This window comes from Patagioenas fasciata, chromosome 9, assembly GCF_037038585.1.
Source record: "Patagioenas fasciata isolate bPatFas1 chromosome 9, bPatFas1.hap1, whole genome shotgun sequence".
Lineage (NCBI taxonomy): Eukaryota > Metazoa > Chordata > Aves > Columbiformes > Columbidae > Patagioenas > Patagioenas fasciata.
In genome coordinates this window covers 31,419,968-31,442,764 of record NC_092528.1, presented here as the reverse complement: position 1 = coordinate 31,442,764, position 22,797 = coordinate 31,419,968, and the positions used below count along the sequence as shown (strand labels likewise).

Sequence of the window (22,797 nt, the reverse complement as noted above, 5' to 3'; positions counted from 1 at the left end):
GGAACCGCCGCGCCGGTGCGGGCCGCTCGGCCCTGCCGGCTGCTCGGCGGCGGCAGCCGCGGGGCGGCGCAGCGGGCACGGAGCGGGCGGGCCCAGGGAGCGGGCGGGCCCGCGGCCTCAGGCCGGATCCCGGGGCGGCTCCTCCCGCCTCAGCCCGGCCCTGCGGAGCCGCTGCCCCCGGTGCCCAGAGGGCCGGACGGAGCCGCGCAGGCCCGGTCCGTTCCGTGTGCCCAGCCCGAGCCGCCGCCGCGGGCTCCTCCCGCTCCTCTTAAGCCGCAGTGTCACACACGGCTGGACGCGCTGAGCACGGAGAGCGCTGGTCACAGGAGACCGGCTGCGAGTTTCATGTGCTCAGTGAAGTCACTTGTCCCGCGCAACGCGAAGTTGCTGCAAAATAAAGATCCGCTGCTCGGGAGGAATAACCGGGGGCATCCCCGTCCCCCCGCGGTCACCTCCCCGTCCCCCAGCGGCCACCTCGCACGCATCCCGTGCTCGCACCTGCCCGAGCCAGGGCTGCCGGCGGTGCCGGAAGCTGCCGTGCTCCACACGGGCAAAGCGAGGGGCGGTGTCTGCGGGGCAGCCCCCAGAACAGAGACCAGAGCCGCGGGAGCAGCCGCTGAGCCCGCAAGGGACAGGCTGGGCCCGGGGGACACGGAGCTGCCCCCGCTCACCCCACGCCCGGACCAACACGGGGGCTCCGGCCACAAAGCGACTCGTCTCAGGAAAAAGCGAGTTAAGCTGCATGCAGGACAAAGTGGCCTAAGGCACCATTTTTCCAACTTCAAAACAAACACAAGTCGCATTTGAAAAGAGCTTTATTTAAAATGAGAGATCACACACGCTTCCCCCATCACCACTTACAAAATAAGCTTGTCCAAGCACAGGAATGTCCATCAGCGCTCGGGGCTGGGCCCACTGCTCCACTCCAGCCCCGGTGATTTCATACGAAATACAACAACTCATACAAAAGATCAGCTCCTTCACAGCTAACAGGCATGTAATTAACCTCTACAGAAACCTCTTCCTACCACTTGTAACATAACCAGATTTTAAATTTGTCTTCTGCTAAGAAACCTGAAAAAAAGAAGGAATCTTCCTGTAGCAGCTGCGCACACAGAGCAGTGTCAGACGCCGGGGTCCCACCGCAGCCCGCGGCCGCCGCCAGGCCCGGGCCACCGGCAATGAGATACGGCCAACAGCAGCAGTTCCCACTGTGATCTCGTTACGGATGTGAGGAGGGGGGGTATTTTCTTTATTTCTTCAGTAATCACTAAGGAGGAGCTGTGGCCATCCATAGGGAAGCAGTTAAGAACTGGGTCCATCACTAGATGAAACTGAGTTGAAAGCAGGATTTACCTTAAATAGGATTAAATATATTATCGCAAGACATACCACACGCTGCAGATGCTGCACGGAGAAGCAGAACTGTGGGCAGGAGGGGCAGGGTCCCGGTGCCTGCACGAAGCATTCCCACGCAGCATCGTCACATCGTCACTGTCACCGCTCGTCGAGCGTTGTCCCAGCAGCGTTCACAGGGCGGCCCCAGCGCTCGGTGCTCCGAGGCTCCAGCGTCAGGTCGTGTCGCAAACAGCGGCTGCTCGGTCCTGCCGGTTCCTAATTGAGTAACACCCACTAACTCTATACAAACAAGCATTTCGTATTTATTAGGACAAGAGGCATAGGATGAAGGTTTCCGTTGCAGTAAGCGTTGGAGCGCTAACGCACTGCTGCATGCTGCAGTGAGACTACGCGTACAGAGGGGACGACGCACTTTGGTAAGCTACAGCCCAACCGCTTCGCTATGAACATGCTCCGCACTCCAGCGACTACGAAAGCCCCGGCTTCTGACTTAAATAAAACCATTTCCAGCTATACAGAGGCTCGAACAGATCCCAAAAGCGGCGTTTACAACAGATGCCGGTTCCTAAGTATCTACATGGCGTACAGCGTGGCGGGTCTGCACGCTGCGCTGAATAAGTGGGTCCAGGACCGCAGGTCAACAACAGACTTTTATTGCTTTGTACATGTGGTGCTGGTCAAGGCACTGTGGCACGGGCTAGAAAACTCGGAATGACTCGTGAAGGGACCTGGAATGCGCGACGGCCGGTGCCGAGCGCGGCTCCGCGGCAGCTGTGGGGAACCGGGGCTGGCGGCGCCGGGGGGCCGGGACAGTCCGTGGCGGCGGGGCCGGGGCGGCCGCTCCCCAGGACGCGCCCCTCACATGCCCATGCGGATGCTCTGGATGATCTGGAAGATGGCTGCAAGAGAGCGGAGGGCGGGATGGCCGAGCAGCGCCCGCGGGACGCGGGGTCCGCAGCGGCCGTCCGCGGGCTGTCCGGGGGCTGTTCCGGGGCTGTCCCCGCAGGCCGTCCCCGGGCCGCTGCGGGGCCCAGCGCTCCGCCCGCGCCGCCCCGCCCGCTTACCTGATCCGCAAACCACGAAGATGAAGAGCGCCAGCAGCCATGGCCCGACCGACGCCTTCTCCTCCGGGGCCGTCCTCTGCGGGCACAGCACCGCCGTCACCCCGGCCCGGCCCCCGCCCCGGCCCGCCCCGCCCCGCCCCGGCCCCCCGCGCACCGAGGTCTTGGCGACGTTCCCGCGCTGGGTGATGTTCTTGCTGTGCTTCTCGTTGGCCATGCGGATGCGCTGCTTGGCCACCATGGTGCGGCCGGGCCCGCGGCTGCTCCGGCTCCGCCGCTGCCAGCGTCAGCACCGCGCGGCGCCGCCCGCCGGAAACACGCGCCGCCGCGGGGCGGGGCCGCCGCCCGCCGCCAACCCGCGCGCCCGCCGGCGGGGCTTCCGGAGCGGCGCGCGCCGCGGCGGGCGGAAGCGGCCGCCCCGCGTCACGTGCCCGCGCCCCCCCGCCCCGCCCGCCCCCGCGGCGCGCGACGTGGACGTCTCTGGGGCGGCCGCGCCGCCGCTCAACCGGAAGCGGAAGTCGAGGCCTCCGCGCCAAGATGGCGCCGCCCGCGCCGCTGCTCGCAGGTGCGCGGGGACGGGACCGGACCGGAACGGAACGGGACCGGCGGGGCTGCGGCTGCGGCGGGAGGGGCGGGTGGCGCCGGGCCGAGCCGAACTGAGCCGAGCCGAGGCGGCACGGTGCCCTCCCGCGCCCTCTGCCGCTCGCCTCCCCGGGACGTGCCGCAGCGGCGTGGCCGGGCCGGGTCCCGGTGCCCGCTGCTTTGCCCGAGCAGGGCTCTGCCGGCCGCGCCGCTGCCCCGCGGTCACGCTCAGCCCCTGCCCGGCCCGGGCCTCCCCGGGGCCGCCGCGGCAGGTGCCCGGTCTGCTTGATCTGCTTTTCTGTCGGGAAAATCCGGGAAACGGCCTTTAAACATCACAGGAACTGTAGCGCTGCGAGGCCGCACCCCCCGCCCCGTCCCTGGGGTCGTGTCCCCCTCCCCCCGCCCCGTCCCTGGGGTCGTGTTCCCCTCCCCGTCCCTGGGGTCCCCGGGGTCCCCTCTCGGCGCTGCCCCGGCTGTCTCAGCACAATTTACACTCTCGATTTTCTTTACAACCCTCTCGTTTATTCTAAAACGTGAGGGGGGAAGGCGCGTGCAGGTCTCGAGATTCGCAGAATGGGTAAAGCTTTTGCTTTGGGCAATTTTCTGAATTTGCTTGCTGATTCTTGCAGTGAGAGGATCCGAAGGGCTTTACATGGTGAACGGGCCACCCAGCTTTGCGGAGAGCACCGCCTTTCGAAGGTACCGTTGTTAACACCAATTTTGACCTGTTACACCAGGGTGGTAATTTTCTAAAAGGGAGAGGTAGACTCTAGAATTGAAAAATGCACAAGTGATGTTTTTCTTAGTGTCGGTAGTCAGAGAACGGATGGGTTTGGAGGTTTTGTGGGTGCCTGACGCCGCATTGCCCGGGTGGTAATCGCGGAGCGGGGTGCACAAAGTGCTGCTGCGGGGCACAGCGGGAAAACACGTGTGTGCCTTATTGTTTCTGTTAAAAATACCTTAACATGTGCAGTATGTCTGAGTACTAGTGCGCGTTTCTTGTTTCTTTAGGGACTCTGGAAAAAACTGCAAAGCTGTTGCTTTCAGCAAGGACGGTTCCCTCTTTGCCTGGTGCAATGGAGAAAAGTTGGTACACTTTATGATATGAATAGTTTCATTTGTATTAGATAAACTGGTTCAACTATGCCCCATTTACTCCTGTTTGTGTAAATGCTATTGCTGTTAATTACAGTGTTTGGATACATGCTTTAAGTGTAGTTTATTGTTGCATTATTTGCAGTAGTGGCTTGTTTCCTGAATATTTACTGGTTTTCTTATATATATAATGTATCCCTTCTCATGGAATCTGGATATGCATGGCTTTGGTTTTTGTTTTTTATAGTTCCCAGTATGGAAACTGGGAACCTGGTTTTCTGGGATTCACCTGTTAGCAGAGTTTGCAGAAAATGAGGAATCTGTGCACCTCATGCACAAACATCACCAGGTTTCTATTTTAAATAGCAGGCGCATTGTAGCGTTCACTAGAGATGGCCCTTTATGGGCGGGCATCGCGGGTTGTGCTGTGACCAGGTGCCAAGGCTGCCTCTGAAATGTCGCTGCTCTTACTAACAGGTTGAAAACCCTGCCAACGTGTGTACTGATACCATTTAGCCATTTATTTTAAAGTAGGCAGCTTAGACGTAGGATTCATTAATTTCACTGTTGTTTTTGGTTCTCTTCATTTTTCTTCAAAAGCTTCATTTTTGTCAATTGGAAAGGTCCATTTCTGGAAAATGTTTGTGGGGAAAAATGTTTTTCAGACAGTGGGGCTGTATATCCAGACCCCCAGCTCTAAACGAGACTGTTCCCATGGCAGATCTTTTCAGTCCTGCCCTGCCTCTCTGCTTTGGGTCTTTGCACCTTCACTGGGGGGAGCAGTTTGGGAGATGCTGGAACGCATGGGACGTGACCCCTGTTGTCTGTGGGTCCCACGTGGGGCGCAGAGCTGCGCTGGACCTGTCTGTGCAGCTGGCTGAGCTTGGCTTGTTGTTGTCCAGCTCCCAGCCTCAAGAGCCCAACTCTTAATTGTCATATAATTATAGATAAGAGACCTTTAAAAACACGTGGGCAAAATGCGTGTTTTAATTTGGTTAGAATCTTTCTGTCGGCTGTTGCTCAACCCTAGGGCTGTGGAAGCGTGGATGGACTCTGCAGATAGAGTGTGCTTGTTTCTACTTCAGAGTTCAAACGCTGCAGGTAAAAATATGGGATATGCTTTGAGCGTGTGCTCTCACTCAGTTTCTGTTGTGCTCGGGTGTCTGGTTTTAAAGTGCGTCATTGCAAAAATTTAGTAAAAGCAAGAGGGGAGTGAAAAACTCTCCTGATTTTGTTACACTGGCCAAATTTGGAACAGTTTCTAGAAGTGTCAAATACATGGAAAGCTACCTTGGCTATTAGCTAAGTACTGTAAGCATGTTTGATTGAAATGGCATCTCTTGGTTCCAGAGTAAACGTCGTTAATGTCACCAGTGCTGAGCTGCTGCGCTCCTTTGATCTCCCAAAGACAGTTTGCCTGGAGTTCTCGCCAAAGAACACAGTCCTGGCCACATGGCAGCCCTACACAAGTGAGTGCGCTACCGGCTGGAGACCTGCGTGGGGTAACTCCCATCTGAATTGGGTTTGCAGGCTTCCCGCTACCCGACTCGTCACTGCGGCCTCTGTCAGCTGGATGAGCAGTGCAGCAAGTTCATGGGGTAGCTGGGTGTCCAGCGAGGAGGGAGGGATGGATCTTCTGAAAGCGTCTGCTATCGGCCGCTCTCACAAACACCGGATCGGAGTGCACGAACTAGCAGTTACTCTGTTGAGTAAATCACATGTTTCTAAAACTGGCCAGCTGATGTTAGTGCAGACAGTGTGTTTGGATAATGTGCTGTTCGAGCAGTTTATATTCATAGATGGACAAGGAAACCTGTGGGCTGTCTGAGCGGTCGTGTCCACACCGGCACAGCCGAGCGGAGCGTTCCCCATCAGCAGAGGCAGTTTGCTGTGCTCCGCGGGGCCGACGTTCCCGATGGGACAGCGGAGACGTGTGTGTGAAGCCGCGGGTGGAGACGCTTGCTCAGACAGACAGGGCTGACACGAGTGGGACGATCTGGGACAGGGTGTCTGGGACACGAGCTGTGCGAGTGGGACGGTCTGGGACAGGGTGTCTGGGACACGAGCTGTGCGAGTGGGACGGTCTGGGACAGGGTGTCTGGGACACGAGCTGTGCGAGTGGGACGGTCTGGGACAGGGCGGGTGGGACACGAGCTGTGCGAGTGGGACGGTCTGGGACAGGGCGGCTGGGACACGAGCTGTGCGAGTGGGACGGTCTGGGACAGGGCGGCTGGGACACGAGCTGTGCGAGTGGGACGGTCTGGGACAGGGCGGCTGGGACACGAGCTGTGCGAGTGGGACGGTCTGGGACAGGGCGGCTGGGACACGAGCTGTGCGAGTGGGACGGTCTGGGACAGGGCGGCTGGGACACGAGCTGTGCGAGTGGGACGGTCTGGGACAGGGCGGGTGGGACACGGCAGCACCAGTGACAGGACTGACAGGGCTGTTGGAGAGCTGGTGGTGCTGGACAGGCTGTGGTGCTCAGAGCTCAAACCCAGCAGAATCATTCTGTACGGACTGCAGGCAGCACTGTGACTGCAACGTGGGAGACAAAGTGAATCACGTTCTTATGAGAGCCAAACGTGGGAGCACAGGACATAACTACGACGCTTGCCAAGCTTTGGATTTTGATTTAAAAACACGCATTGAAAAGTCTGTCCTCCTGTGGTCCTTGCAATGGGCGCAGAAACCCAACACATCAAATGTTAGTTCTTTCTGTAGACGGAAACGCTTCTGTGAACAGCTAAAGCCATCAGCGCAGGGTTTGGTCCCCAGGGGTGGGATGCGGCTCGTTAGAAGTTTACACCTCTTTGGTCGCTTGTGGGATGCTGAGGTGGATCCTCATCATGGTGGAGCGGATCTATCCCCCCTGTAACCCGTGCTTCTTTTTCAGCTGCTAAAGATGGCACCGCGGGGGTGCCCAACCTGCAGCTTCATGATCTGAAAACTGGAAAATGTTTGAAATCTTTCATCCAGAAGAAGATGCAGAACTGGTAAATAAGTTTTCCAAATACTCATTGTTGGTAAAGAAATGTTTCCAAAGTCTGATCCAGTAAATAGAGCTTTTAGTGTGGTGTTGGCTTCCAAAATACTGCCTGCTACCGGCTGTGTAGTGTCTGTGCGTGGAGGTATCTTTGCACGTAGTTACAGTTGTTCATTTCTTAGCATAAATCAGCATTTTGCACCAGAGAGAAATCTGGTTGTATATTTTTTACTGTGCAGGTGTTATGTGCCTGTTTGAAATGTGTCGTGTTTGAACGTGCTTGGATTTCAAAATGTAGGAAAATAAACTCCTGGACTGCTGAAGATGAGCATCGTTCAGTGTGTGTTCCATTCCTGCTGACACAGGTGTCCTTGCTGGGCAGATGATGAGAGCGTTTGCGCCAGGAACGTGAACAACGAAGTGCACTTCTTCGAAAACAACAACTTCAGTACGCAAGTATTTCTAGGGGATGCTTCCATTTGGGCAGCTTCTTTTGGGTGGTTTTTTTTTCGCTTTCAATTTTTTTCCTCATTTCTTCTTTGCTTCCTTCTTTATTTGAAGTATTGCCTAAATTGTATTTGAATTTGGAATTCAGAGTTGTTATGTTTTAATGATGATTTCACTTTCTTGTTTGTCCTTTCAGTGATTTATCCAGTATGAAATGTATCCAATTTTCAGTTAAAGAGGCCTGATTTTATATAATTTCTCATGTAATGAGATCCAGCAAACTGTCAATAGAGAACGTGATCTGTGATGGTTTCTTTGGGTTGTGTGTATTCTGTCAATGAGCTGTTAAAAATGCCTCATTAGAAGATTTATATTGATGGCAAAAATGAAGTTGTGAAGCTGGAGCATTTTCCTTCCAGGAAACTGATTACTAGTGGTAGAATATTCAGAGTCAACAGAGGTCGGAAAGGGGAGGAAAAAAGCAGGAAGATGAAAATGAATTAGGACAAAAATGCAAAGGAATAAAAGAGAACTGCTGGAGGGGAGCAGGGAGCGTGGGGTTGGTTTGGCGGTGGACGTTTGCCGGAGCGCTGTGCCCCCCGGCTGCCGCGCTCGTGGAGCCCATGTGCTGCACGCTGGGTTTCAGACCCAGGCGCAGGTCAGGTTGGTTTTGCACATAAAAACGTGGGATGAGACGGGAAGATAATGGTTGGCTGTCCACTGAAAGCAGCCCTCTGTGATGATGTGTGCTGTTGTTAATTGTCCACGATTCAGACCCCAAGAGGCTCAGTTAAATAATCCGGGCGAGTGTGGTTTGTCATTAACCTCATCACATCTCTGACTTTTTCTCTTTTTTCAGATACTATTGCAAATAAACTGCATTTGCAAAAGGTTAATGATTTTGTGTTATCTCCAGGAGCGCAGCCAACCAAGGTACTTCTGATGCTGTTTCCATTTTTTTCCTTGGTTTTCTTAAAAAATGACTGTACTTTCAGTAGGCTGTACTAGTACTGAATGGAGCCTGTGCTCCCGGAGCGTCACCTGCAGCCAGGTCTCGTGCTGTGTTGTAGGTTGCCGTGTATGTTCCGGGCAGCAAAGGGGCGCCGTCCTTCGTCAGGCTGTACCAGTACCCCAACTTCGCCGGCCCCCAGTCCGCACTGGCCAACAAGAGTTTCTTCAAAGCGGACAAGGTGACAATGCTCTGGAACAAGAAAGGTACAACAGCTGCGTATTTCAGCTTGTGTATTCCACCCTGGGGGGATCTAAGGGCTTTGTTTGCTGTGTGGGGCTTGCAGTTAATCTGCAGGTGCGGATCCATCCTGCGGATGACATTAGTGCCCAGGCAGCGTGAACGCTGCGGCTCTGAGCCCCCCGAGTGCTCAGAACTTCCCTGTGGTGACTGCCGTGGTTTTGTGTATTGTAACTGGGAGTGTTCTATGTGTTGGTGAATTTTGCAGTTGAATAGCAAATTCAGACTGATTTTTGTGTTCTGTGATGGTAACGTGTTTAGACTGTAAACGTAAAATTATACCAGAGCATAAACTGCTCTTAACCTGTAGAATTGTATTATATATGCACAGACATATCACAGTAGGGATGACTTGCTCCGTCCTCGGGGGCCTTTACTGCTTGTTAGCGATGACCTGTTTTGGAATAATTTTGTAAAAGCCATATTGCTTCAGCCCCCGTTGACCGGAATACAGAGGAGGTATTAAATACCTGTAGAAACCACACGTGGGCACAGTCTTGGATAAAATAGATGCGCATGCAAGAGCTGTTGATGGAACACTTTCTTCCTGCCTTAGGTGAATATCTCTTTAACAGCTGCGAAAGTATGTTCACTTTCTCATAATTGAATGATGAATGAATAAACTTGACTTGCACTTTTCATCTGAGAAAGGACGATATTGGTTCCATTTATGAAAAAATAAAATCCAGAATAGAACGTTACCAGCGCTGCTATGCAAGCAACCAACCAGAATTCATAACCAAACCAGTTGAGCTTTGTTTGTGGTAGTCTGGGAAACAGTTGTATTGAAATGCCTGTACGTCTGTTCCTTTAGCCACTGCTGTGCTGGTGATAGCGAGTACGGACGTGGATAAAACAGGCGCCTCGTACTACGGAGAGCAGACTCTGCACTACATCGCCACCAACGGAGAGAGCGCCGTCGTACAATTGCGTGAGTGGCTCTCGGGCAGTTTTCCCTTGTCTTGTAGCTCTTGATAGTGGGAATTGCTGTTCCAGCTTTTGGTTAATGTACAAGGGGTTTCGTTTGGTAGTGTAATGAAGTAATCTTTAAAAAAATGAGGTGCTCTTAGCAAATAATCCTTCACCAGAATTTTTTTTAATCTGGAGTAAGGTGTGTGGGGTTTTCACAGAATCCCAGGATGTCAGGGGTTGGAAGGGCCCTGGAAAGCTCATCCAGTGCAATCCCCCATGGAGCAGGAACACCCAGCTGAGGTTCCACAGGAAGGTGTCCAGGCGGGTTTGAATGTCTGCAGAGAAGGAGACTCCACAACCTCCCTGGGCAGCCTGGGCCAGGCTCTGACACCCTCACCGGGAAGAAGTTGCTTCTCAAATTTAAGTGGAACCTTTTGTGTTCCAGTTTGCACCCCCTGCCCCTTGTCCTGCCAGTGGTTGTCACCGAGAAGAGCCTGGCTCCATCCTCCTGATGCTCCCCCTTTCCATATTGATCCCCAGGAATGAGTCCCCCCTCAGTCTCCTCTTCTCCAGCTCCAGAGCCCCAGCTCCCTCAGCCTTTCCTCACACGGGAGATGCTCCACTCCCTTCAGCATCTTGGTGGCTGCGCTGGACTCTCTCCAGCAGTTCCCTGTCCTTCTGGAGCTGAGGGGCCACAACTGGACACAAGATTCCAGGTGTGGTCTCCCCAGGGCAGAGCAGAGGGGCAGGAGAACCTCTCTGACCTACTGACCACCCCCTTCTAACCCACCCCAGGTACCATTGGCCTTCCTGGCCACAAGGGCCCAGTGCTGGCTCATGCTCACCCTGCTGTCCCCAGGACCCCCAGGTCCCTTTCTCCTACACTGCGCTCTAATAGGTCATTCCCATACTGTGTGGGACCACGGTCCAAAGATAATTTAGATCAGTATTTCACCGAGCTATGTAATATTTCTTAGATTAAACAAAAGAGGATCTAGTATCCAGCTGGTATAAAACTCCTGTTTTTGCAGGTTTCCAGTGGGACAGTTTGAGAAGGTCCTGAGAGATCATACTTGAATAACGAGGAAAAATAATACAGGATTGTTTTTACATGAAAAAAATGCTTACTGTTAAAGTGCTGATGCTGACCCTGCAGAGGTAATTCGGAACGGCTGCAGTTATTGTCGTTAACTACACTTATCAGGAGATAAAACGCTGTTTCTACCTCTATTGTTAGCAGAATTCATTTTCACTGTCAATAATTAGATTGCAGCATTTTAGCAAAGCGTGAAGTTAAGAATATCTATTATTTTTGCTTGCACTGGAAAGATACAGCCTCCTAACAACAGCTGCATATTTTCCTTTTCCTTTAGCAAAAAATGGCCCTATTTATGATGTTGTGTGGAACCCCAATTCTGTCGAGTTCTGTGCTGTGTATGGTTTTATGCCTGCCAAAGCGACCGTTTTTAATCTGAAATGTGACCCTGTGTTTGATTTTGGAACTGGTCCTCGCAACGCTGCCTACTACAGCCCCCAGGGCCACGTCCTGGTGCTGGCGGGATTCGGGAACCTCAGGGGACAGATGGAAGTGTGGGACGTCAAAAGCTACAAGCTCATTTCCAAGCCGGTGGCCTCGGACTCCACGTACTTCGCGTGGTGCCCCGACGGGGAGCACATCGTGACGGCCACGTGCGCGCCGCGGCTGCGCGTCAGCAACGGCTACAAGGTCTGGCACTACACGGGCCCCGTGCTGCACAGCCACGCGGTGCCGCCCGGCGAGGAGCTGTGGCACGTGTGCTGGCAGCCCTGCCCCGACGGCGCCTTCCCGGCGCAGCCCGTGAAGTACCAGGCGGTGCCCGGCGAGCTGCCCGGCGCCGAGCCCAGGCCCGCCCAGGCCTACAGACCTCCCGCCCTGAGGAACAGACCCGCCGCCAGCTCCAAGCTCGTGAGTACGCAGCCCAGAGCGTGTGCTCCGCTGCTCTGTCTCGAGGCTTTGCCTGCCTGGGGAGCTTGACCTCAAATACGTGTGTAGTTAATGAGATGTTACAAGAGCGGTCAGGCTGACAGTAATACAGGGGGGTCTTGAGAGGTTTGCTGGATGATCCTCTTTGACACTTCCCTTGCCGTGGGCAAGAATGTGTGCTAGCAAACCGAAATGTCTTTGGTCCACGTACTCTCCTTTTACAAAGCCGTTCGCAAACTTTAAAACCACTCTCTACAACACTGGAAGGATAACCTGCAGACTGGGTTTATAGTGACACTGGGTACTCCAGTTCACTGGAAGCCTCTGATTTGGGTGACCCAACTGACCAGTCTAGCCCAGCAAGACAGGGCTGACTGTCCTCCCAACAGCTGCCCTTTTTCAGGTGAGTTTACTTGCCAGAAAGTGGTCACGTTAGCAAGCCAGTTGCAGTTTGAACAGATTGCAGTGTGCTGAGCTGCTTGTCTGATTAGTTACTTGTCTGATTAGTTTCCTTTCAGCAAGTTTTCAAAGTGGGCTGAGTAGCAAGTAATCACATTTAGCAGTTGCACCCTTGATGTGTGAGTCTTGGGGAGCTTTGAGTCTGAGTCCTGTGCTTTTGAAGGAAAGGTCAGCCGGTGAGGAGTCTGCTCATCATACTGACGCCTGATTTGGCAAATGAGCAGCAAGCAGAAGTAGTAGAGAAAAGATGCATAAATAAAATTGTTCTGGTTACTTCCGCGGACAAGAAATCTTGTCACATGCATTGAACCAATCCATTAAACCAATCCACCTCCTCAGTGAAGCGTTATCTTAAAAAAAGACTAACCAGTGCCCCCTTTCAGCCCTGTTAAATGCCCCCCACCCCCTGAGAAATCCCACCTCATCTCCCCTCCCAGCAGCCCACTTTTCCCTTCTTGTCACTAGGAGTTTGAGTTAGAAAGAAAACACCAAGTTTCAGTCATTTTGTACTGTTTCATTCCTCTTTGATTTTCCCCAAGACAGAAAACATTACGATGTTATTTTATCAGAAGTCGTTAAACCTTCAGGACATACAGGGTAGTTCCATCCAAACTTGTGAATGGAGGAGTTTGAAACGCTTTTCACACTGTTCTCTGCTACTCCAAAGAGAAAGGGCATGTCCTTCCTTGTCTTTCTTCCCAACGTGAGTATGGGTTTCCTAACTGTTACCTTTGCGTCCCCCGCAGCACGAGGATGAGCCGCCGCAGAACATGAAGCCCCAGCCGGGGAGCAGCGATAAGCCGCTCTCCAAAACAGCTCTCAAGAATCAAAGGAAACATGAAGGGAAGAAGGCTGCTAAGCAGGTACTGCAGAAGTGTTTCTGTCAAGGATAACATCCCTGCGTTTTCACAAATGCCCCGATGGGTCTCGGAGCTGTGGCTGTTGGGTGTGCCAAGAGCCCTCCACACGTTTTGCGTGTGCTGAGTCTTGGGGAGGGTGGGAGACTCTTTAATCAGACTGAAGCAGGTAGGAGAGGATGACCTGACAGCAGCGCCTGTGCTGAGCTGCCGCGGATGCTGGCTGACACCAGTGCTCAGATCAATGACTCTGCCCGTCCCCTGTCCCAGTCTCACGGTTTGTCCAGCGTTGGGGGGTGAGAACGGACTCGCTCCGCTCTGCTCAGCGGGGCCAGGCTGAGCCGCCTTATCAGGGCAGAGCAGGGAGAGCCTGTCCTGGGCCACCTCTGGCTGCTCTTTGGCTGGGTAGATAAACACCAGCCTTCTGGCTGCTCCAAACTTCCGAAGCAATCATTTCTTTCAATAAGATTTTTTGAATTTCTTACACTGGTTTTGGGTCCTGTCTTTATTTCAGAGACAATGACCCACCAGTCTGTTAATGCAGTACTTGTGTTTGTCATGTCATCCTTGCTGACGTTTCCCTATGCTGCATATAGCTGATGGCTTCAGAAAGTGGGGGTTAAACAGCACGTAGATAACCCTTTTATCAGGGAGAACATGTGCACAGGTAATACAATTAATCAAAGCAAATAACCTACAAATGCTGGAGAACACCAGCAAACCAGAGAAAGAAGAAACATAAATGGATCACTTGAAATTATTGCAGACACTTTGCAGCTCCTTTGGAGTCCAGGGTGTTTTCTAGATAGCGTGTGTATTTCGGTTATTTACAGGAGGCCAAAGGCGATGCGAACCAGGAACCTGCGCAGTCGGCGCCGCAGAGCGCGCCGCGGAGCACCGCGCCGGCCGTCACGTCTGGAGATCCTGACGTTGACAAGAAGATCAAGAATTTAAAAAAGGTGAGGGCTGCTTTTTCCTGTGAACAGCAGACTTCTCGAAGAGCTGGCCTGTGAGATCCAGTCTGATGGTACGGTGGCTTGAGCTCCATAGGATCATGTTTAATAGAAGGTAATTTCCTGAGGCTGTAAAGGAGCTTCCTGTGCTTTTCCATCCTGTAAAGCAGGAGAAGCCGCTTGCTGGGACTGAAGGTCTGTTGGGCTAAGGCTGTTTCTTCTTTTCTTGGTTCACCAATATTTTTTGGTTAGTGTATTTTGTTTGTGTGTTTGTTCACAGAAACTAAAGGCAATTGAGCAGCTGAAAGAGCAAGCAGCTGCTGGCAAACAGCTGGAGAAAAATCAGGTACTGTTCAGATGTAAGCAGTTTGCTCAGGTTTCGTTTTTAGGGTAAGGTACAGCCGTGACACCGTGTGCTTTTCTTGTTCTAGTTGGAGAAGATTCAGAAAGAAACTGCTCTTCTTCAGGAGCTGGAGGACCTAGAGCTGGGACTTTAAAACTTCGTGGAAATCCAGTGCGGTGTTAACACAAAGTTCCTGAAAAATAATAATTTGTACTAATTTGAACACAATAAAATGAGGATGCGAAACCCCACAGACGTGCTGCACACTTGCATCTTAGAAAGCTTTCCTAAAGGTTTTGCACATGTGAAGCTGTAAGCAAGGACCGAATGTCGCGTCAGCCGGTTCTGCCGCTGTTCGATCCCCAGCGTGCGTGCGGTCAAGAGGATGCTGGGAATGCCACAGCACCCACCTCTCGGTTTATTTTTTCCTCGTTTGGGTGTGAGGAGGGAAGGTGATGAGTTTTGCCCATTTGATAGCTCTATTATATTTAAAAAGACGTGATCTTTATGCGGTAACGGGATGTAGATAAAAATAAAGAGCATTTACTACCAGAAGCGCTTTTGTTGTTGGGTCACAAGGGCGCCTGTTGGGGCCACGTGCTCCCCGTGGGCAGTACCGGGCTGCTGAGGGCACGCGGCTGTTCCGTGTGCGGTGGCTTTTTTGGGGTTTTTCGGTATATTTTTGCAATACCCAATTTTGCCTCAGCCCGGGTTCGTTTAACGGGGCGGGGCCGGGGCGCGCGCCGGGGGCGGGGCCTGGCGGCGTCACGTGTCGGCGGCGTCACGTGTCGGCGGCGCCTGCGCGGTGCGGGCGTTGCTGGCGCGACCTTGCGGGCGAGATGCGGGCGCTGCGGCTGCTGCTGCTGCTCCTGGCGCTGGCGGCCGCGGGCGGCGGCTCGGCCGAGCTGGGCGGGCAGCCGGCCAAGAGGCTGCGCATGGCCTACGCCACCGGGCCGCTGCTCAAGTTCCAGATCTGGTGAGGCCGCTCGGCAAGATGGCGGCGCCGGCCGGGTCTGCGCCTCCCCCTAGCTCCCCGTCCTCCCTTCAGCGCGGCGGCCGCGCCGGGCCGGGATGGGAGAGCATGGGACAGGATGGGCTGGGCCTCGCTCGCTGCTCTGGCCGCCCTGCTGCGGGGAGCGGCGCGGCCGCCCGGGCCCGGCTGGGGCGTGGGGGACGCTGGGGCCGGCCCGGCTGCGGTGGTGGCGGGATGGGGAGCAGGAGCGGCAGCCCCGGCCCGCGGGCCTGGCCCCGGGGTCCCTTCGCGCCGGGGCCCGGCGGGCAGCGCTGGAGAAAAGGCCTCGGAAAATGGCGGCCCGTGGTAAAAGCCGCTCTTTCAGGCACTTTTAACGTGAGATGTGGCGGTTTGCTTACCTAGGGTTGCGTTTGGGAGGAGCTCATCTTTAAGCAAAGACTAACGAAGGTGTTTGGGGCTTTGTAACGGCCGCGTTGGTAGCAGCCAGGTGCCTTGTGTGGTGCTGAGAACACCGTTGGTGGTTCAGCTGCTCAGAGCAAACCTGAATGGGAGGTGGAAGGGCTGGAGGAGCTGGAGCACACGTGGCCTCCAACACCTGTCACCGAGGGTGGCAGAGCCACAGCCCCTGCCCTGGGGACAGACCCACAACCCCTGCCCTGGGGCCACACCTGCAGCCCCTGCCCTGGGGACAGACCCACAACCCCTGCCTTGGGGCCACACCTGCAGCTCTTGCCCTGGGGACAGACCCACAACCCCCGCCCTGGGGCCACACCTGCAGCTCCTGCCCTGGGGACAGACCCACAACCCCCGCCCTGGGGCCACACCTGCAGCCCCTGCCCTGGGGACAGACCCACAACCCCCACCCTGGGGCCACACCTGCAGCCCCTGCCCTGGGGACAGACCCACCGCCGCCCCAGGGGAACGGGAACATTGGCTGTGGTTCCTGGAGCAGAGAGCGGCCCAGGTGGCATCAGCCAGGCTGTGGAGCACCGCAGAAGGCGCTCAGTGGAAAGTACTCTTTTTGATTTCTCTGGCAGCGAGCTGGCGCCAGGTAATCTTTATTTCAGTTATTACAGAAGCTGCTGGTAGAAATGTGAGCCAAAGTACAGCTCTGTAATGTTTAACTTTTCTGTAGTTAATCTGGTCGTTCTCACACAGAAATAATCGAGAGCGATGTTACCTGTCTGTGGGCAGTCCCAGAAGGGGTAAATTTAATTAGTGAGGAGTTAAAATCTGTGTTGTCTGAAACATTATTTTTGGGACACTGAACAAGGTGATGCTTACGCTGACCCTGTAACTTGACAGCTGTTTTAGTGGGGAAACAAGTGATTCCTGCTCAGTGGACTTTACCCAAGTGTTGAGTCCGTGCTAGTGCATGGAGACAGATGGGCGTCGAAACGAGTGCCCAGCCTGCCGGCAGGATTTCTGGTGTGTGACTTAGCTGTGCGTCAGGTGTCTTCTTTGGCACGAATGATTTTAGTTCTATTCCAAACCGAAGGGGTTAGGAGCAGTGCTGGCAGTGCAGCAGTGGCAGTGCTGGTGCTGGCAGTTCGGCAGCGGCTTTGCCGTGCGGCGCTGCGGTTTCACTGACAATCCCTCTCTGCGTTTAGTGTCTCCTGAGGCTACAGGCGGGTGTTTGAGGAGTACATGCGGGTTATTAGCCAGCGGTACCCAGACATCCGAATCGAAGGGGAGAACTACCTTCCTCAACCTATATATAGGTAAGCAAATGACCAGCAGTACTAATTGTCTTTTTTCCAATCTGCAGGCTGAGTGAACACGTGCGTTTACACTTGTGTGATGTTGACAGTGGGGACTTCAGGGATTTTTCCCATTATGATTACTTACAAACTGGGTTATCTTCTCCATTCCAGACAGCCATACGAATATTACCATCTGAATATCTGTGTGGTGAGGCCTGTTGGGTTCCAATCTGAAGTAAATTATGTAATTAATGTTTTTTCACAGTGGATTTTTCCAGCTTCATGATATATCTAGACATCAGTTCACAGTTGTTGCTCAGGCTTATGCACTTAATGACAAATTCCTGTGTTAGGTTACTGTTGCAGAGGAGGAAGAGTTTGTTTTAACAGGTAAGTGGGGCAGAGCTGACCGCGGCAGTGGGACTGCCAGGGGCCCTGAACTGCGGGGGGTCGGGCAGAGAAATGTGACACAAGACAAAACAAAAATAGCGTTATTCCTGTTACTTAAACCGCCATGTACCTGCTGGAGAGCAGTGCCATAGTTACTGTGGTGGCTTCTGAACCACTTCTTGACCTAATTGCTGTAATAATTACAGTGGTAAGGACGCTACAAAATTGCATACTTCAGTACTAATTTGCTCTCTGGCTATAGATTTAATTCTTAGAGAAAACCTGTGGTTTTTCTGCATCTGCGTGGAAAATGCTTTACGAAGAAGTGCATGTCAATTAAATGTATCTCTATAATATGGAACAACTTCTTTAAAAATCTGAATGTATTATTCAGGTTCGACACATGTAAGTTGAAATCGAATTTCAGTTTGAGGTCTGCTTAGGAGCAGAACCGTGTGGTCCTGGTGCACACGGATGGTATCGTCTGAGGATGCGCGTGTTTGTGAATGCGTGTTGGGTTTTTGGTTGGTTTGTTGTTGGTTCGAATTTTTGTTTTACAGCAGGATAAACTTACTCGAAAAGCTTTGTATTTCCTCTGGAACACTTAATGGTACACTATCACAATTCTTCTAATTAGGTGGATTGCAGCTCTGTAGCGGTGAAGCGGTAACTGACCCTCCTAAGTCACTTTTGTGTGTTGTCTTTCGGCAGGCACATAGCGTCCTTCCTGTCTGTCTTCAAACTAGTGTTAATAGGCTTAATAATCGTCGGCAAGGATCCCTTTGCTTTCTTTGGCATGCAAGCTCCGAGCATCTGGCAGTGGGGCCAAGAAAATAAGGTGAGCAGCATACTTCCTGCTTTTCCTTTGGCAAAGGAGTTTTAGAAGGACTTCAGGAGAGTGCACTGGGAGTGCTGCACAGCTCTCACCGATTTACCTTAACGGAACCTTTAGGCTTCTATAACTAAATATACCTGAGAATTGTACAGTAGCATAACTATTCTTAATAGTAGTGCTTCATGTTTTCGACAGACCCAGCTTTGGTTCTCAGCATCTCTGTTTCCAAGCTGCTGATGCTGCAGAGGGGCGTCTGAGGTTAATGTTACCAACAAGGATGAGAAGAGACTTTATTTTTATTTTTTAGAGCTCTAGAGTGGAGTTTCAAGCTGGTATCGTTAGTGTTAAAATTTTATCTTCCCTGTTCTGTCGTCTCGTAACTGTTCTGCGGTTGTTGCTCTCATCAGACTTTTAGTAGGTTAGGCCTGCAATTAGGTGGTGGTTAGAAAAATCAAGGTGAAATTTTGTGGGTGTTTCTGCAGAACATACTTGGGCATGATGGACTGTGCCTCATGGATAAGTACCCCTGTGAGTCAGTCCTGATGATGCTAACAGATTAATGCTGTTGTACTCTGATTCACAGTAACCTTTTTCCAGCTTCATTCCCAGTGCAGTGGGTCTGTGTGGCCAGTCTGGATGTACAGCAGCTGTTGCATCGCCTGTTTAATTAAACTGGCCAAATCCACCAGTGGGCTGGGCTGGCTGTGGTACGCCTGTGGTGTTGCAGACAACCACCTGCATCCCGTGGTCATTCCTCAGCACGGCAGTAACCCGTGTGCGTGTACCCTCGTGCACAAAAAGGGAATACAGCGGTGCTGGCGATGGAGGGTGATGCTGTGTTGCTGAACCTTGCATCATTTCATCCCGAGGCATCAGTGCACAGAAGAATCCGCGTGATCAGTTTGAGTAAGGGCTGGCGGTCCCTGTGCGCTGCAGTTCGCCGTGCTCCGCTGTCGGTGTCCGGCCTGCGGGCGTTGATCCGCAGCGTCGCTCCGCCCTGACGGGCGAGGTGCAGGAGCAGCTGTTCCTCCTGCTCCCGTGTCGCAGGGTCGTGCTCTGCGAGGGCCCGCTCGGCCCCGTGGCCTGCGGGGAGCAGCCGGCTGCAGCTGCGGTTCCAGAGCTGTGCTGGTACCAGTCTGGGGAAGGCAACGTGCGGTCTGTCTAAAAAGAGGAGGGGAGGGATATGCCTGTGCCATCGGAAGATCATTTGATGAATCGCCGAGGGGAATTTAAAGATGCCTATAAATGTCGGATGCTTATTAGGAGTGAATAAAATGGGCTGTGTCTGGCACAGCTGAAGTGTCTGGGCTTCTCTCTGTTCTCTCCTAGGTTTATGCTTGTATGATGGTCTTCTTCCTGAGCAACATGATTGAGAACCAGTGTATGTCCACAGGTGCATTTGAAATCACTCTGAATGGTGAGCTGCGCGCTTTCTGTTGCAGGGAACCGCGTTGTGTCGCATGTGTGCACGGGTTTGGGAGAGCTGTTGTGTCGGGACAATGAGGGGTGATGGTATGAAATGTGTGTGGTAGCTGGCATCCCTTTTGGAACCGCAGATGTTACACATCACAGCCAGTGCTGAAAATCATACAAGTCTTATAAGGCAGTTTACACTGATGTCAGTTACTATATTTTCAAATAGCTATATAAAAGCTTATTAAAAGAATGCCTGGTCACTTGAAATAATTGTGTTATGTTCTTTGCACGTGATGTGCGTTAAGTAAGAAGTGATCCAGTAGGGAAGCATGCTCTCCAGTTAATTAGATGCTTTCTCTTCTCTATCCTGTTTTGTAACGTGGTTTAGCCTTGGAATCTTTTTGGATCTGTGCTGTTCCTGGATTTTTGGTTCCAGTGGACAGCAGTACTGATAATTCAGATTAACAGTCTGTGGACCTTCTGTCTTCAAATAATTGTATAGTTTAAAGATGATATAAGCTTGGAGTACAGAGTTTTTCGAGCTCTAGGTGCACGTGTGCAGTCTAGCTCTGTGCTTTGTAATCTCAGTTCCTGCTGTGCAGGATGTGTGTCAGTGCAGTAGTTTCTAAGTCACGTCATCCAACACAGAACTTCAGAGACTGACTGTGCCGCACCAGAGTAGCGGAGCTCGGTGTGTGTGGGGCCCCGGCTCAGCAGAGCCTGCCCAGGGATGAACGGTCCCACCTGCACCCCCGCCACTGCCCCGTTTGCCTTTGGGACAATGTGGTTCCAGTCTGGCGCTTGTTTTGTGGAGGTGACAGCAGTTGTATTTTTCAGCAGTGAGAGATGTTTTTAGGAGTAAGCGTTTGTCAACATCAGAAATGAATGTTGTGTTTGCCTGGAGTGTTTATGGAGTGTGCTGCCTTTCGTATTTCAGGGAGCGGGAAATAACGGTTGCAGCTGCTCTGAGCAGAACCTTCCAGGCCAGGTCTTGATAAGCAGGACTGGAGGGGCAGCCTTGGATGTTAGGCAGGGTGAGATGAAGACCAATGAGACCCACAGGGTTCAAAGGTTTAACTGTGGTTTAAAAATTCTGTGTGCTATTGTGCCGCTCGCTAATCTCTTTCTAGACAATTCTGTCCATGGATATTTTGAACCTCCAAATCCTTATGATGTACCTCTGAGTGGAAGCATTAGACTCTTTGTTCTAGCTGGACTGGGTTTTAGTGTAGCCAGAGGCACGAAGCCTTGTCGATGCAGGTATTTTCTTCAATGTAAAGTAGTCGCAACTTGCATAACTTCCTAAGTCTTTCAAATGTGATGTTTAGAAAGCCCTATGTGTTTTCTGACCTTGTCAATGTGACGGCGCTTTTCTCCCCTCCGTGTGTTTTGCGGTAGATGTTCCGGTGTGGTCTAAGCTCGAGTCCGGCCACCTTCCTTCCATGCAGCAGCTTGTACAAATTCTTGATAACGAAATGAAGCTCAACGTGCACATGGAGTCAATGCCCCATCATCGATCATAGCCCCATCCAGCAGCACTGAAACTTCTTGTAAGTCTTCTCTGTGTGTTGGCTCGGAGGTCGTAGACCGAGCTTTGTGACGGTTATTTTTTCATTTAAAAGTGTGTTACTGGACAACAAGCACTAGTGACTTCAAGTAAACTGACGTGTATGATTTACAGGTGTTGTTTTGGTGGGAGGGTTGTGCTTGGGGTTGGTTCTGCCTGTGTCAGAACTAAGTAGTGACAGTATGGCTGTGCGTTGTGACTCGCGGCAGAGCGGGCTGTGATTCAGGGCCGTTGTCCACAGCGCGCACGGTGCCTGCCCCATTGCGGAGGCCGCCGTGTGGGCCGTGCCGCTGCGTCTCTGACGCGCGTGTCTCGTTGCAGGCATTAAGCGGTGGTTCCGGGCAGCGCGGCTCGACCCATGAAGGCCTGCACTGAAGACAGTGCGCTGTTGGTGCAGACTGGATGCCGCTCTCGCAGCCGCGCCGTGCCTCCCGACAAAAGCTCAATGCAAGACTCTTTCAGTGCTGGCTGTTTCCAGATACTGCACATTCATGGAGTGCAATAATACTGTATAGTTTTTTTAAGATTCCATTCGACCAGGTCATAGCTCGACAATGCAGGCATTACTAATTGTAACTTATTTTATATTCATGTTTCACACAATGGCAGATTGAGTTGATACCTGATTTTTCCTTGGGAAAAATGTTTGTTTAATCTGTTCTATTTTATATGAATTTATGTTCTTTTTGTAGTTTAAAATGGAGTTATAGGAGTGTCTGATATTGTCCTAAACTGTTGAGTAATTGACAGCTGTCTATCAAATATCGCTAATGTGGTTAAAGCAGGTTTGTATATTTTTCGAAATATATGTCAGAGTTGAACAGTGCATTATATACTAAATTATATAAACAAAACTATATGCAGAGTAGGTACATCACTTTGTGACTGCAGTAAGAACTAAGACCAGCTGCTCTCTACATTGTCTTGGCCAACTCGAGAGGTTTTTCCGTGACCTTTCGGAAGGGATGAAAAGCTGGGCTTTGCGACTGTCCTACACAGAAACGAGGAGGTTAATTTAAATAAAGAGTTGTCATGACTGCGTGAAGTACCTTGTTTGAGTCACTGGTGGATATTCTTAAAATTGCAATTGAAGATATGCGTAAAATCCTACTTTGCAAAGTCGCCGGTGTTGTGTTTGTGTTGAGTGAGCCCAACAGGCTCCGTGTCCTGCAGGAGCACCCGGAGCTTTGGTGCGTCCCCGTGGTTCAGCTGCGGCTGTGCCGGGGAGCCCAGCGGGGTCAGGCTGGCGGGGCCGGGGATTTTCCTCATCGCTGGGTCCCTCTGTGTCCCTTGGAGCGAGTTAATGGGTGTGTTGGCGCTGGGTACGCGAGAACCTTCGCTCGTGCGCCAGCGGCTTTTCCCGTTGCAGGGCCAGCTGTGCGGCATTCGGTCGTGTCTGCGGTTGCTCTGGGCTGTGGGGTGCACGGAGCAGGCTTGGTTTTAATGGGCTGGACCAAGCGATCACCAGTCATGGAGCAGTTCCAAGTGGAAAAATGGAACAATAAAATAGAAATAAAGAGCCTTGGCGCTCGTTAAAGGCAGCGGTACCTGCCAGCCTGGCTGTAAACCGGTTGCCAAACACCAGCCGATGAGTCGGTATCTGCGGTGCTTTAACCAGAACGTGTTCCACTCTGAATGCGGTGCTTGCTA

At 52.5% G+C, this 22,797-nt stretch overlaps 3 protein-coding genes across 3 annotated transcripts; 2 read left to right on the top strand and 1 right to left on the bottom strand.

The window, feature by feature from the left end:
* Positions 1-797: 797 nt before the first annotated feature.
* On the bottom strand, positions 798-2,754 carry SERP1 (stress associated endoplasmic reticulum protein 1). Its single transcript, XM_065844413.2, has 3 exons — positions 2,578-2,754; positions 2,424-2,499; positions 798-2,258 (listed from the first exon to the last, which is right to left on the bottom strand). The coding sequence occupies exons 1-3, from the start codon at positions 2,659-2,661 to the stop codon at positions 2,218-2,220; spliced, it is 201 nt and encodes a 66-aa protein (XP_065700485.1). The 5' UTR covers positions 2,662-2,754; the 3' UTR covers positions 798-2,217.
* A 113-nt stretch (positions 2,755-2,867) lies between these two features.
* On the top strand, positions 2,868-14,514 carry EIF2A (eukaryotic translation initiation factor 2A). The gene is made up of 14 exons (XM_065844412.2): positions 2,868-2,985; positions 3,632-3,701; positions 4,014-4,088; positions 5,448-5,566; positions 6,991-7,090; positions 7,446-7,528; positions 8,387-8,460; positions 8,598-8,742; positions 9,591-9,707; positions 11,062-11,633; positions 12,857-12,973; positions 13,801-13,926; positions 14,201-14,266; positions 14,352-14,514. The coding sequence occupies exons 1-14, from the start codon at positions 2,958-2,960 to the stop codon at positions 14,415-14,417; spliced, it is 1,758 nt and encodes a 585-aa protein (XP_065700484.1). The 5' UTR covers positions 2,868-2,957; the 3' UTR covers positions 14,418-14,514.
* Positions 14,515-15,078: 564 nt separating this feature from the next.
* On the top strand, positions 15,079-22,192 carry SELENOT (selenoprotein T). Its single transcript, XM_065845005.2, has 6 exons — positions 15,079-15,239; positions 16,847-16,957; positions 18,041-18,167; positions 19,494-19,581; positions 20,979-21,130; positions 21,469-22,192. The coding sequence occupies exons 1-5, from the start codon at positions 15,103-15,105 to the stop codon at positions 21,101-21,103; spliced, it is 588 nt and encodes a 195-aa protein (XP_065701077.1). The 5' UTR covers positions 15,079-15,102; the 3' UTR covers positions 21,104-21,130; positions 21,469-22,192.
* The last annotated feature ends 605 nt before the right edge of the window (positions 22,193-22,797 follow it).

Excerpts from the sequence above, each read along its gene's own strand:
- SERP1 (XM_065844413.2), bottom strand. The coding sequence starts at position 2,661 with ATGGTGGCCAAGCAGCGCATCCGCATGGCCAACGAGAAGCACAGCAAG. Across the intron at positions 2,500-2,577 it reads GGAACGTCGCCAAGACCTCG|AGGACGGCCCCGGAGGAGAA; the intron begins GTGCGCGGGGGG and ends CTGTGCCCGCAG. Across the intron at positions 2,259-2,423 it reads CTTCGTGGTTTGCGGATCAG|CCATCTTCCAGATCATCCAG; the intron begins GTAAGCGGGCGG and ends GCTCTCTTGCAG.
- EIF2A (XM_065844412.2), top strand. The coding sequence starts at position 2,958 with ATGGCGCCGCCCGCGCCGCTGCTCGCAG. Across the intron at positions 2,986-3,631 it reads GCCCGCGCCGCTGCTCGCAG|TGAGAGGATCCGAAGGGCTT; the intron begins GTGCGCGGGGAC and ends TGATTCTTGCAG. Across the intron at positions 11,634-12,856 it reads CCGCCGCCAGCTCCAAGCTC|CACGAGGATGAGCCGCCGCA; the intron begins GTGAGTACGCAG and ends CGTCCCCCGCAG.